The sequence below is a fragment of the Dermacentor albipictus genome, chromosome 9 (genome assembly GCF_038994185.2).
Source record: "Dermacentor albipictus isolate Rhodes 1998 colony chromosome 9, USDA_Dalb.pri_finalv2, whole genome shotgun sequence".
Taxonomy (NCBI): Eukaryota; Metazoa; Arthropoda; class Arachnida; order Ixodida; family Ixodidae; genus Dermacentor; species Dermacentor albipictus.
In genome coordinates this window covers 24,253,436-24,268,158 of record NC_091829.1, presented here as the reverse complement: position 1 = coordinate 24,268,158, position 14,723 = coordinate 24,253,436, and the positions used below count along the sequence as shown (strand labels likewise).

The window sequence follows — 14,723 nt, the reverse complement described above, 5'->3', positions numbered from 1 at the left end:
CCGAGAGGACAGCGAGTGCTTTGTCTGGACAGAGCTGCTTTCCTTAACAGCGTTTTCTTTTCTTTTCTTTTTTTTTTGCATGAAACTCACTCTCTCAACACATTCAGTGTGGAAGCCGAAGTAGATTAGGCTGGTGCGACCAGCTAGCGGAAATCAATTTTTTTAAGCAGAAAGGGGTAGAAGCAGAACTTCACTTTGGCCTAGTTGGTATTTACTGCATATCATATTGACCGCAAATGAGACGGGGACAGAGGGAGAAAACACATAAACAGCACGGGCGGTAACACATAAACAGCACCGCCCGTGCTGTTTATGTGTTTTCTCCCTCTGTCCCCGTCTTATTTGCGGTCAATATGATATGCGGGGTAGAAACACAAAAAAAGAAAAGGAGGGGGGTAGCAGGGCAGGGCGGGCGGTGTTGGTTGGTATAGAAATGCTGATAGGAATGCTGTTGCTTTAGAGGCAGGGCTGACAGGCGTCAAGGTACCGTCAACATAAATGCCTGTTCTCGTCCCCAGTGCAAGACCTGCAAACATCTTAAAACGGATATGAACATTAAGAACACCGCAAATAATTACGTGGAGGAAATCAAAAACTGATCAACATCTGATAGGAAATCAACAACTGATAGCAATGCTGTTGCTTTAGAAGCAGGGCTGACAGGTGTCAACGTACCGTCAACATAAATGCCTGTTCTCGTCCCAGGTGCAAGACTTGCAAACATCTTAAAACAGTTTTACCTGCACGAGTTGCAACACTATTTATTTGCTGAAATATGCATTTTGCCACAAACAGTAAAGCATCGAGATTAGAGAGCTAATGAACGTTAGATTAAACGTACATGACTATGGACCAAAAGTGAAAAATGGGCGAGTTGGTGTGGAAGCATGGCTTAATTCAGGGCGCGTACTACTGCGACACAAGCTAAGGCACAATAAAAGAGAGGACATGGCACTACTTACAATTGAAAGTTTATTCGGAAGGTTAGAAATTATATAAACCCAATATGTCCCAGGTCATCTACCGTCATCAAACGCCACAGCAGCAAAAATAAACATGCTGCACAGTATTTTAGTGTTTTGTTATTAATGGGTTGTCCTTATGTGTGCTTTTCACCCAGCACTGTTCTCACCATTTTCTCTCTGCACTGAATTTCCCTCTTTTGTGCCTGGGCTCTATTTTTAGTGTATTTTTCGCCTGCACTGTTTTTATTCTTCCTTACGCCCTGCACTGTCTTTGTGTTTTTTTTCTCCTGAACTGTATTTCAGTATTTTCTTTCGCTTTGCGCTGCTCTTCATTCTTTAGTACAATTTGCACTGTATTTCATTGCTTATTCGCCCTGCTCTGTATTTCAGTTGTTTTTTCGCCCTGCACCGTTCTCACTGTTTTTCATACTGCGCTGTTTTTAAAGTGTCTTTTTTATTGCGCTGTGCTGTCTGTCATTGTTTTTGCCGCCCTGGGCTTTCTTTGATTGCTTATTCACCCTGCATTAGAATTACAAGTCAGTGATTTTTTCACCCTCTCCTGCCTTTTTTTTTCGCTTTGCACACTATTGGCTTGTTGGCAATAACTTTATTGAATTGTCCTGCAGGTTTTCGGCTACCTGGGCTCAGGTGTCCCACGCCGGGACGTTGAGAATAAAACCCCTCAGCAGAGATCTTGTTTCAGCACCGCCTCGCGGGCCTGCTGGACGGCCCAGAGTTGGTCGCCGAGGTCGGAGCTGCGCAGAGCAGCGTACAGTTCAGCGATAGGGACTCGGAGTTTAACTCGCTTTCGCGTTGGGCTTTGCATTCCCATAGCATATGTTTGAGTGTAGCTGCGTCCTGTGTGCATACCTTTCATGTGGCTTCTTTATGTATTTCAGGGAATACCCGTTTAGGGTGAAACGGGTCCGGGAAGGTATTTGTTTGTAGTTAACCTAGGGCCGCTGCCTGTTCCCCTGTTTAGGTCTTTGTGTGGTGGTGGGAATGTTCTTCTGGCTTGTTGGTACATCTTTGTGATGCATCTGGTCAGTCTCTGTCAATCGGTTCGTGGCTCTTCCCTGTATTCTGCACTATACATTTTTTTCTTTAGTGCGAAAGCATTTATAGCTTATGAGGCAGAAAATCCGGCGTTTACATGACCGCCACGCTATGGTTCAAAAAGGCTATGAACCCTCGACCTTCGGTGGGAGTCGAAATCGCGACATTCGGTGTTAGTTAAGGCAAAGTTATTTAAAGTGTAGATAGTTAAGAAACACTTTATACATATACATAATTAAAGCATAGTTAATTAAGGCACAGTCAAATAAGATATCGTTAATTCGGGCACTTGCTCACACGACCTTTGGTGGGAGTCGAACCCACTTGGAGACATGGGCGAACCGGCCATATCTCCAAGTTGAATTCCAACTGACATCGTGACGGACGAATGTCGAACCCACTACATTTAATGTTAATTAAGGTGAAGTTAATGAAGGTACCATTATTTCACACAGAGGTAATTATGACACTCGAACGCACGACTTTTGGTTAGAGGTGAACCGTCGACCTTTGGTGAGAGTGGAACCCATGACCTTTGGTGTGAATCAGGGTGAAGTTAATTAAGGCAGTGTCATCGACGAACTTTGGCGCGAGGAAAGAAACACTCGAATGTATATATCAAGTAATGTAATAAATGTCTTGTGAGCACGCAGGCTTTAGCTTTCATCTTCTTTGGCGTATGCTAAGGTTACTCAACCCTGCGCTGTCTTTAATTGTTGTTGACCCTACTATATTTCAGCGTTTTGTCGCCGTGCATTGGTTTTATTTCCGTTTTTTTTTCACCCCGCACTAGTTTAGCTTTTTTTGCTCTGCCTTCTATTGCATTGGTTTTTTTTGCCCTGAATTGTCCCATTGTTTATTCACTCTGCACTATATTTCTTTTTCATTTTCGCCATGCACTGCCTTTATTCTTGTTCTTGTTTTTGTTTGTTTCATGTATCTTTTTTGTTGATCTGCACTGGATTTTGTTATTTTTCTGGCATACAATTGTCTCTTACATACCATATGACACCGTATATCAGCGTTTTCTTTTTCGGCCTTGGTTGCTGTTTAGTTCTTTATTTTTCTCTGCACCGTCTTGAATAGTATTTCCTTTCACCCTACAGTGTTTTTCATTAAATAGGCCAGACGTTGATAAGGAGACCGAGGCTTCAAGTGATTAACAGTGGCTGAACAATAAATGCTGCTCGTCGAAGCAACAATGTCTTCGTCGTTCTCGTTACAGTTTTTGCTATTCTTTTTTCAGAGAATGTTGGTAAGTTCTAGCGACATTCCTTGTTCGGCCACGGTTAATGAGCTAATCACTTCGGAAGTCCATCTTCCCACAAATTTATGTCTTGTTCTTCGGGCATATGAAGTTGCACTGGCCAATGGTAAACAAGCTGCAATGTGATAATGGCATCACAGTTTTAGCGAAAACGTCACAAGGTTTATTAAGCGAGTGCGCGGTTACCTCTTTCTTGGCTTCCTCGCGGAAATTTTGCAGGACGTAGAGATAGCCGACGATCTCTGGCATCTTGTCGTTCATTGTGTCGACACACGTTTTCCATCTGGCCTTCTCGACTTGGACTCCAGAAGACGCTTGGTCCAGCTCGAATGAAGCATTGCGGAAACTGCCCGAGGCACTCGCAGCCCAACCGAGAATCTCTCGCAGTCCAGCGAAGTTGAACAGAGTGTTGCTGTAAATAGATGTAAGGATGTCACATTCACTTTACATGCTCCTAGGGAGGGATGTAAAATTTTGATCACTCACCAGTCAACGCATTGGAGAAATTGGTCTAATTTACTGTAGTACTCCTTAGCGAAGAGTTCTACTGTTTCGTTTTCTGTTAACGTAATGTTCACCTTAGAAAACTGTTTATTGAGCATATTCAGCAGTGGAATCTGAGGAAAAGGAAATGCTTTACAATCACATTTTTTTATCACAAGCTTAACGATACAACTACGTTGCAGAAAATTTGATTACTCAGTGATGGTGAGTATTCTATAAAATTACGGTTTTTGATTACGCGGTTTACTTTTAATTCCCGTTTATCAAGCAACAGTCATACATAAATTTATTCGATGCAACCTGAACATGCGCATGGAGGTAATGCATATCGCAGAAGCGGTAGTGCAAGTGTCATCAGATGCCGACACTTGTGGGCATCTATTGTTATTTTGGGTTGAATGTGCACATCTAAGCAGCATTACCGAAGTTTGAATACTTTTTAGTTTGAGTGTCTCCTCTATGTAAACGACCCGTGGCCTCCCCCGACTTACCCAGACTTCATGATTACTAAACAGCCCAAAACCGACGAAAACACAGGTCAAGTAAACCGAATGTGCCCGGACTACAAAATTACGTTTATAACAAAAGAAAGGTGCATGTAAACCGCTGCTGAGAAACAAACACCATATTCCAGGAAAAGTGTGACAAATTAGTTTTCTTGAAGCCGGCAAGGTGTAGAAAGATTCATGAAGCAGACAATTTTCATTCACCGGACTATAGCAGTTTATACGTGGTTACAAAGAAAACATGTACGAGTTTCTCAGAATGAAAGCTTTGCAGTTGCAATAAATTTTGTTTGCGAACCGTCACCACACCCTGCCGAGCCAAATATAGAGGAAGAGGCTACTCGCTTTTGCATGCGGGTAATCTCATTATACTGGCGGCCAACTTTCTGTGGCTATGAAGGGAAAGTTACGAAAGCCGAACTTCTGCACATTTGTTGTCCGGCAGCGTTTGACAATGCTTTTGGTTGCTCGGAACACACGCCGAATCAACGTAGCTTCCACGGGCGAAGGTATCGCCTTTCACCAGACGTGGAAGGGAAAATCCGCCAAATAAGTAAACTTTTTAATTCAGTGTTGTATTTTGTCTTATTTAATTGTTAATTATGAGGTTGTATCTTTTCTCTTCCCCAGCCTAAACTGACGAGAATGAAAACGCGGGACTCTTTTCAGAAGCGCTCTCACTTGTGCGTGTTTTGCCTCCGTAGCTTTCCCTTCACAGCCACAGAAAATTGTCCGCGAGTACAGTAACGCCCATCGTGAGCTGGCGTTAGCAGCGCAACAGTAGCACGATCTTTCTTACTATTCTGCAGCTACGCCGACAACTGGTGGAGCTTGGCTTCGTGGGCGAGCTGGATTGTAGGAGATACGAGAGCCACGCGGGAAAAATAACCTAAGGGGGCGCATTACAGTCGAGTGTCCCCACAGACTCTGCAAGTTGGAGTTTTCGTTACTCGAACATCAAGAACCACTAGCGTCGCAATGCCGTGAGTGCTTCCACCAATGAGAGGGGGGAGTTCAGCCCCGTGACACAATGCTCGATTCTCTGCAACATCACCAGACAGTGTCGCACTCCGCATATCACTAGAGCCAATCACGGACGAAGAACACCACCGTCGTTGTGTGCAGTATTGTGTACGTATTGACAGTACTGCCTCGGTGCGGGCAGTAGCGCCGTTCAATTCGTGCGGACAAAGCGGGCAGGGGTGATCTCGGATGCCATGGTGCGGAATGCGGATGCCCTCGTGCTGGCGGCTTCGAGAGCGCTAGAGGCAGCGTCGCGTCGCGTTTTCACTCGCGACCAGCGTGGTTAGTGCGGTTAGTGCTTACAGCGTGTGTGCCGCTGTGCCAATCTCGCTATCTTCGCAGAGTGCCATGAATATTTTCGGCGTGCTACTTCAACGCATCCGATGCAGAGACACGCGGTGTCTCGCAAGGGTTATAGTGTCAAAGGAAATTCTACCTTTGTTCTTCAGGGTACGCCCCCACGGCTGTCGACCATTGAGCGCTGATTATGGGACGAGTTCATTGCCCGAAACTCCTGCACGTTTGTTATCGTGATGTTCGGCTCATGTTGTCGGCTCATGAGAGCTTCGCTTAGATTAATTCCCACAGTGCATATGATCTGCAAGCGTTTTTTCCCCAAGTTTTTTTTCTCACAACGCTTTAACCGTGCCTTGATTTTGCCATAAACATCAGCTTTTAAGTCTAAGCTCATCTGGCTTTCTTGTTGTGTCTTGTTCTCGTCAGTTTAGTGAATCTAATTTACTATGACGTCATACAATGTTACCCAACTTTCTTCTCCTCACGAATGCCGCATCTGTCAATAAATGCAGGCCATTTAAAACAGCAAAACTGTATTTATATCCATACGGACCCGAGGAACGAAAGTTTTGACTGAGGAGAAATTTTGAGGTGTGCAAAGCACCAGATCCCGCGTGCTGGTCTGCGAGTAGAGGCGTGATTTCGTCAGGGAAATGTGTACATACAAGTAGCAACTTGCTATGTAAGAAATTACTGAGCATGGGGGGTGCATTAAAGATCTGGTGATCAAAATTATTCCGGGGCCCCCCACTACGGCATGCCTTATAATCATGTTGTGGCTTTGGCGCTTAAAATCCCACAGTTCAGTTCAGAGGTTATTGAGGGCGCAATAAAAACGAAGACAGCCGTAGAAGCACGTATCGAAGGCCCATGCTTCTGCAACTGAACAACAACAACAAAAAAAAAAAACGCTTTAGCAATTTCATTTGGGTGTTCGTGATGATGCTGCAGTTTGCGGTGCCTGTTCGCCAAAGTCTCTTGCTTGTATTACGTCCTTTACTTGAATGCGCGAAAAATACACTTTCGAAGTTTGTGAGCTCTCGGAATTCGCATTGTGCATTGTACATTAACACAGATGTTAAATTCTTTCAATTAACTAGAAATTAACACAGTGCCCTCAAGTGATCGTATGATGTATGCTGCTCGCATTACAAGTCAGCCTAACAATTCATAAATTGTGCTAAAACATTCACAGTCATTCACAAAGCCATCGTGAATGGTTATAGGATGTGGCTTGTGAGCGACTGGGCAATGAAGTGATGGGCGAAATCACAAAGCTATTTACCCTGAAGAATAAACAGACCACTCAGAATTATCAATACGCAAATAACGGTCATAAGATGGTACAACTAGTGTAATTCAAATTTCTCATATAGTACCGTTTGTTTGGGAGAGACAATGATATAGTATGCGTTACTAGATAGCTCGCATTTAAGCATGAGGCCTTATTTTCTCTTAGTAATAACCGGGATATTTTTTTCGTGCAACATTAGATAAACGCTCGAAAGTCGGTGTGCTGTATATCTGATTCGGTCTTTGAATCGAAAAGTAACCATTTGTAAACAAGAATATTCGTTAATGGTTATCGAATATTGGAAAATGCAATCTGTATCAAAGAAATGAAACGAAAAGTTGAGCAAAATTACGATAAGCTCGATTCCCGTGGCCATAGCTAGTTGGCATAAAACCTGAGTTGTTGCGGAGAGGAGCATGTACATCTCTCAGGTAATCAAACCTTACTTAGCTACCGCAATCATCCACACTCTCCTAAGAGTACTGGTTATGCAAGCAAACTGCTTATTGGGTGCTGATGCTCCATTTGTGCTTTTAATAGACAGCGCTTCATAATGTGTAATATAATGACAGAAACTTTCTAGTGTTACTAATTTGTGACCATTGTGTCATAATACCAATGGAAAGTTCTTCATTGTTCAAGAACTATTCGATAAGTATTCGATATTGGATTCGCTGTGATTTGCTTCTTGGAATACTTTATTACTATTTGATTGAGTCTAAGAAAATTACTATTCGCAAACCCCTGCCTAATAACATTGTCATACAGCGGAGAAATATACGGTCCATCAACGCCACTCGGAATCCCATTCATCCACGGGCCGCAATGAGTGGTCAAAATTCCGGCGCAATAGAAAGTCAGTTAAAGTTGGAGAAATTGCTGCAGTCTCCAATCTGGCCTTTTTCAATGCGATCATTTGATGACGCAGCAGAAATGATGCCCGTACGCTCCATCAGTCCTCGTGCCAGACCACGTCAACCGAAACAAACATTGCCCCCAAAAGTACTCGACAAAGAATGCGGCCTTTGGATTCCTCGCGTGAGAACACTTTATTTGATCTTACACAAGGCATGAACTGCAGCAGAACATGTTTCGTCTTTGGGAACGAGAGGGTTTTCGGAGTACAAAGACAGCGATTTGCTTACCTGAGTGAAATTCTTTTGTAATTCGCCGATAGTAGTTCTTTCATAAATATCCAGGTAGTTGCGCCTTTCTTCCGGGGGTGTCGTCAGCTGTAGATAGCGAAAGTTGAGCGCGTGATTGGAAATACGAATAACAAGCTAGGAACTACAGAAATAAGAAATGAGCGTCATGTTGAGCAGACAGCATGCATACAACGACTTACGCTCTATAAAGGGCAGCCCCACTGTGCGAAAATAGGTCAGAGCAATAAATGATAATTGTATTGCATGCTATCATCGCCTGCCAGGGTGGCTGCGGCGTTTCGCTGCGGAATACAAGGTTGCGGGTTCGATTCGTGGCCGCCACGGATGCATCCGATGAGGTGAAAGGCTGAAACACTTGTTCATTAAGTACTGGGTACATGTCAAAGAAAAGCACATGGTAGAAAATAATGCATAACCTATCTGATAGCGCCTGTGTTGCATTCCAACACTAAAATCAATCAATCAATCAATCAATCAATCAATCAATCAATCAATCAATCAATCAATCAATCAATCAATCAATCAATCAATCAATCAATCAATCAATCAATCAATGGTGGTTGCGCTGGCGGTGGTGATGAGTGCAGGCCGGGTTAGCGTATGCAGACCTGACCGGCAATGGCTTCATCTTAGGATCTATTTATATGTGAAAATGCCTGTCAACATCAGTCGACCTGTCTTGTCTCTCAAAGAAATGGAAGTAGAATTCGAGAAACTTCACTGAGAATTACCGGTGGTCCTTCCTGAAAAACTAAATGTTTGGCCATCCTCGCGAGGAAAACCTCTTCTCAAGCGGTCCAGAAGTCTCTTCCTTTCAGGAAAGAAGCGCGTGCAGGACGAAATGAAGTGCTCTGCATCACCCAATTCATTGCACTCAAAGGAAGATGAAGCCTCAGCATGGCTGACATTAAAGAACAATAGAGGTGTTTAGGCAGATGCTTCTCTTACTGAACACGAAAGTGGCTTCACGGCGACTATGTCCCGTTGCGAGAATGTGTGGATCTGGCAGTTTCCAAAGTGAGTAAAAGGGGTGACGAATTGTCTCTTTACGAAGTTGGTGTTTCACCGGCGTTCTCACTGCTTGCTACCTTGAAGGCGATTCACTGGTAAGAGTATCTACTCTTTACAGCCGTAGTTTGCAGCAGTAGCTTAGACACTCTCACAGAAGTTCAAAGGGTGCTCACGAAAGCAGCGACAGGAGGACCCAGGCGTCTTGTGTGAAAGGAACAAACCACTAGTGGTTCCTTATTTGCACAGGGTTACAGATAACCTAAAGTAGGTTGCGAGCCGTAACGGCATAAACATGGGTACCTGCCTCGCTGGGTGTTGCATTAAGGGTAGGGACATCGCACACGGCGTCACACGTTACCCTCGCTCTCGAAGGCCTGCGTTATCCGCGCCTTCCTTATCCGCTCACCGCTCAAGCTGTCACCTGCGTTCTAACTTCGCTTCGGTGATCACTGTAAAGAAATAATGTATAAAAAGACAGAATATATTCGAAAGGAGAAGCGTTGGCGGTAGAGAGATTCTAACCAATGAATCCACGCTCATGAGCCGGGTGTCGTTTCCACTGAGCTAAACAAGCGCTGCCTAGATAGGGGGCCTGTACACTCTGCTCGATGACTTCATGTTTCTTGAACAGAGATGTTAATCACCAAGCCCGGAGTGGCGAAAGCGGTGACGTAAATGTCACCGCGGCATGCACGGGAGCATCTCCGTTAAATTCTGTGGCAGTTGAGCAAGGTATCATGACTACACAGATCGAATTGCGATGACCTTGTGCTATCTCTGAAGAGTTGGCCAAGCCTCTCAATGCACTCATTTGCCCGGGAGGAGTTCATAACCCGAAATACGGCACGGTGGCATTCAAGTGGACATCAGTGCTGTCGCATGCACAACTCATAAGTGCTTAGATGTCCTCGTATTTTTTTTATCAAATGAAGAGGTAGCACATGTGTAAGTGACACATTTATAATGTTGTTTGCAGTATTTTTGATTTATAATATGTATTAGAAAATCGTGCAGTGATGGGTATCTCTTTCGTTCGGCGTGTATAGGCGCTTGCGCATTTCGGCCGTCTTGTCATGCTACATTTTGTCACGCCCAACCTTGCAATGAACCAGTTGGTACTGCGGTCGATCTTTCTGTGTAACTCTTGTGTGGTTTCCGCTTTCCCCAATTTCGCGATTTTTTTTTTCAATCTGATAGTGATCTGCTCTTTCGTTGCCAGTGACACAACATGCGAAGCCATACACTGAAATACTATCTTAATTCGTTTATTTTTGGCAATTATTTTAAGTATAACCTCCGTTCGACGACAGAACTTGTTTGAAAGCACGCCGCGAGGTAGTTGCTGAATTATTGACTTCGAATTCGAGACGATGAAAGTGTTCATTGCGAATCAGTTCTTAAGACCGTAGCGACATCAGCACACTGCATAATAGTCGAAGAGACTACGCGGTACAAATGGCCTTACCAGCCAACGCCGAGAGGCGGAATACAATATTGAATGGCTCTGGCATCAGAATCTACGGTGGCCGATGCATCCGTGCTTGCCGAAGGTGTGCAGGCCGAAGTTGTACAATTCAGATCAATGTAGAGAGCGCGCGTTCTTATATTGCTGCTTGTGGTCTGATTCGTGGACCAGTTTCTGCTAACATGCTAGCGCAGAATGTCCGTTTAGAAACGTAGGCGAGAGAAGACATTTTATTCGTAAGACAAAGTTACACCATGGCAATGCTGAAAACGGGACCCTCAGAGGTGGAGACAGTCGGCTCGTCAGCTTAATAATGGTGGCCTGGTCGTAAATATTTGCTTGTCATTTGGTAAAATCATCGCCATCTCCACCACTGTCGCTTTCAGCCGAAGTGGATGCAACCCAAAACGTGAGCCTCTCTCAGAGTTCTTCAATTACGTCTATTCAGAGTAAGCCAGATCACTCCTATGCCTCATATCTTCCTTAATACTCCATCAAAGCCTTTGCCGTTCAAGACAGGCGCTATCCTCTGTTATCCTTCGGAATCACCCTGTTACGTAACAGACCAACGGTTATCAGTTTAAGCACTAGATGACCTGTCGAACTCCGCTACATTTATTGTTCCTTAAATAAATGACCCGGCAGCCCTTATTTTGCACGCATTATGTCGTCGTCCTTTATATCACTGTGACGCTTCCTTTTAGTTATCCGTTGCGCACTCCTTAGCTAGCTTTCTTTCAAGCTCTTTGGTAATATCACATTTGAAAGAATACCCGCACACTGTGGTATAGTAGGGAATGAGCAGGCACACACTAAAGGAAAAAGCACACTTGAAAGATGCTTCTGAAAGGGAGTACGCATTGCATTCTCACGAAAGGACACGGATGCCCTGGTCGCTTCTTCATGCGAACGGTGTTTGAGCACTGAACTCAACCGGACTGACGCCACAGGGCGACCCAAGTGACGCCCAATTGCGACCCAGAAATTAAGTTTGGGATGCATCCAAGGTAAAACAAAATCTGGAGTGTGATGCATCAGATTCGCCTCGGTGTCGCGTTCACCAAGTGCTATGCGCGCTTCACACGCTGCAGTGACACTAGTGCAAATTGTGAACGCTGTCAGGTGCCACAAACACTAGCACGCGTGTTTGCAGTCTGTCCTGCACACGTGCGCGAACAACGAACTCTGGTCTCGTCGATTGCACACGTTCACATCAGACCACTATCTCAAGACCGTTCTGGGTCCATCGCCTGACGCACACAGTGCAGCCGTCATGACAGCTGCTTATAACATTTACAAGTCGTGTGTCTTTCATATTTAGAAACAACTCGGCTGCACGCATGGCATTAAAGATTTCGCTACGCGGTGGACTGGAATGTACGAACTTATACTTCTCTTCATTATCATCACTTATTTTACTCCATGCAGCCCGATTCCCTCGTGAAGGGACTGCCAGAACAAGCTATAGCTCAGACTGACTTCTCGGCCTTTCTGCGAGTAAATTTCCATTTTTTTGTCTTTTTGTTATCCGAACACTTTCAGTCCGGTATACTGGAACCGGTAGAGGGCCGGGATCAAGTGGTTTTCGTTTCAAACGTACGTCGACATCAAACTGTGGTGACAGAAGGGAAGAAAAATGATTCTTACGTTGGCCAACTGTCCTTCAAAATCTACGAGCGTGTCAGCGAGCACAGATAGTTCGCGTTCGCTGAAATTTGGATTCATCAGTCCCAGCGCCGTCTTTACAACCTTCTTGTAAGCCGTTGTTATATTAACGTTTGTTGATGCGTTGGGATGAATTAGCTGATTCCTGCCCACCGTTTCAAAACCTAACTGGTCTATCTGAAAAGTCAAAAAGGTTGTTGATTAATTCACACTTCAAGTTTAATACTAGAGTTTTAAATCCAGAATCCTAATAACTTTGGTTAATTTCCTATGTTCTGAAGGCCCTGATGAAATGCAACATGGAGACACGACGTTGCTTAACGTTGCGGTTGCTTTGAGCAGCTCCACGTAATGCTAACAACGCAAGAAAATACTGTACTCGTGAAAAGTATTCTTCAGCGTCTTCTAATGCTACAAAGTCAAAGCCGGTTATAACGAAGTGCTTCGACCGCTTTGGGCTATGCAGTCGGGTGGATGACAATTTTACCTTTCGCGAGGTGTTACTGTTTAACGAACACTTATGACACATGCGTCATACGCAGACTTATTACCTGTGATTGAAGAAAGAAATGAAAGGGGAAACGTCACTTAACGTGCCAAAGAACAACTTATTTCGCATAATTAACTACGCGCAAAAATAGTATTCTTAACCTTTAGGTTCTCAGCGACCTTTCGTATAGCGTACTCGACGCACGACACAGCCTTTCTGCGTACTTGACACATGATACGCTACCGCAATATTTCATATATTAGGTCGTCTGCACATGCGCTGCCTCTGTACAGAACTGCGGCCGGCATGCCGGAAGATCTCCCGTTTTCTCATAGCGTTATCGCGTACCATTCTAGAGCGTAGGGTATTATTATTGATGTGGCAACAAATTAAGCTTTAGAGCGTTTTTCTCTTCGCCAACTCATCAAAAAATCGAATGCTTTGGCATCAACCAATCTACTCGGTGGAAGTCAAAACACTCTTCTGGCTCGGTACTGCTTTTCTAGCCCTAGGAGCATCAAAAACAAACAGCTTACTTTAAATGGAGGAGGAAACATTGCTAATACGTTGTGCCCAGAGTGCGAGGATACTTAGGTATAACTGATTTCACGACAGATTTTTTGCTGTCACAATCATGAACAAGCAGCTAGCAAACACAAATTAGGATAGATGGGGCAATTTGTGCTATATAGTGGGTTTTGGCTGGCCTTTGAGGTGCGAGGTTACTACGAAGTCACTGCGCATTACTCAGCGGTATAAGACGCACACGCGCATGTGCCTCAATCATTACGGTAACGTATCACGTGCCACGCAGTACTAAACTGTCTATTAGGCTACGTATGTTAAAATCCAGGTTTTTTGCCTTTGCCCAATACCGATGCACTTAGCCTACAGCAGAAAAAGCGGAGTAATGATCATAAAGCAATTAAGGATCCCACGCGCTGTGAGAATGTGGTTGAGCTAAGCCCTAAACGGCGTTGGCGAAGAAATTTGCTTTTCTTTTGAGAACATTCGCACGTAGAGTGCGCAAGGCCAAGTAGAACACATTTTTCACCGTGAAACGCAACGCAGAACGTAAGCCTAAGTTGCGGAGCTCGAACACAGGGATCCCAGGCATGACGACGACGAAATGACGACGGGGTATGACGACAACTGTGGGGCGATGACACTTTAACAACAATCGGATAACAGCACTAGTATGACAATAATGGAGTATAGCCACGAAGGCACAATCATGACTGTGTTGGAAAGGCGTTATACCTGCGATAGAATGGTGATGGTAGCGAGGAGACAATGCATAACGACACTGGAATGAGTACAACAGAATGACGACAATGGAATGGTAACAACTGCACGATGACGAATGTATGAGAACGCGATGACGACTATGAAATGACGAAAAAGGAATGACTATTATTAGAATGACGACGATAGTGTGACGACGAAGTTGTGACGAGGACGTCTTGTCGACAACAATATTCGGACACTAGAATGGCTGCGTCGGCGTGACGAGAATAGGATGACGATGATGGAAGGTCGTTGACTGCATGAATACGATGGCATGACAACGGAATGACGATACTGAAGTGGCAACTACTGCATGACTGCGACGCATTGGCGACAAAGGCTCGACACGACGACACGATTACGAAACCGTGACGACATTGGTATGAAGAATGCGGAACGATGACGTTGCAATCACGAAGACAGCGTAGCGACAAAATCATCACGACGATGCAATGACAAAAGTGGAATCACTACGACAAAATGTTTATGGAATGACGATGACCACGTGAAACTGAATTTTTGACGATGACGCAATGGCGACAATGGCATAATGACAACGGGATGACGATAAGGGAAGGATGTTGACTGCAGGCTTACGATGCATGACTAGAACGGGATGACGACATTGAAATGACAACGCCCGTTTGTCAACGATACATCGACGACAAAGGCATATCGGCGACTGCATGATTAGACGGCGAGACGACACTGTCATGATGATGGTAGA

General features: G+C 44.5%; 1 protein-coding gene across 3 annotated transcripts in view; it reads right to left on the bottom strand.

Annotated features, from left to right (window-relative positions):
* Positions 1-14,723, bottom strand: part of LOC135901931 (neprilysin-1-like) — a 58,554-nt gene that overhangs the window by 34,541 nt on the left and 9,290 nt on the right. For 2 of the 3 annotated variants that reach the window (XM_070525258.1, XM_065431772.2), the window contains exons 5-8: positions 12,202-12,396; positions 8,058-8,144; positions 3,775-3,905; positions 3,475-3,700 (exon numbers count right to left, since the gene is read on the bottom strand). In XM_070525258.1, coding sequence (XP_070381359.1) covers positions 3,475-3,700; positions 3,775-3,905; positions 8,058-8,144; positions 12,202-12,396 — 639 coding nt within the window. The remainder of the gene's footprint in view (positions 1-3,474; positions 3,701-3,774; positions 3,906-8,057; positions 8,145-12,201; positions 12,397-14,723) is intronic. The other variant, XM_070525259.1, reaches the window with a different exon arrangement.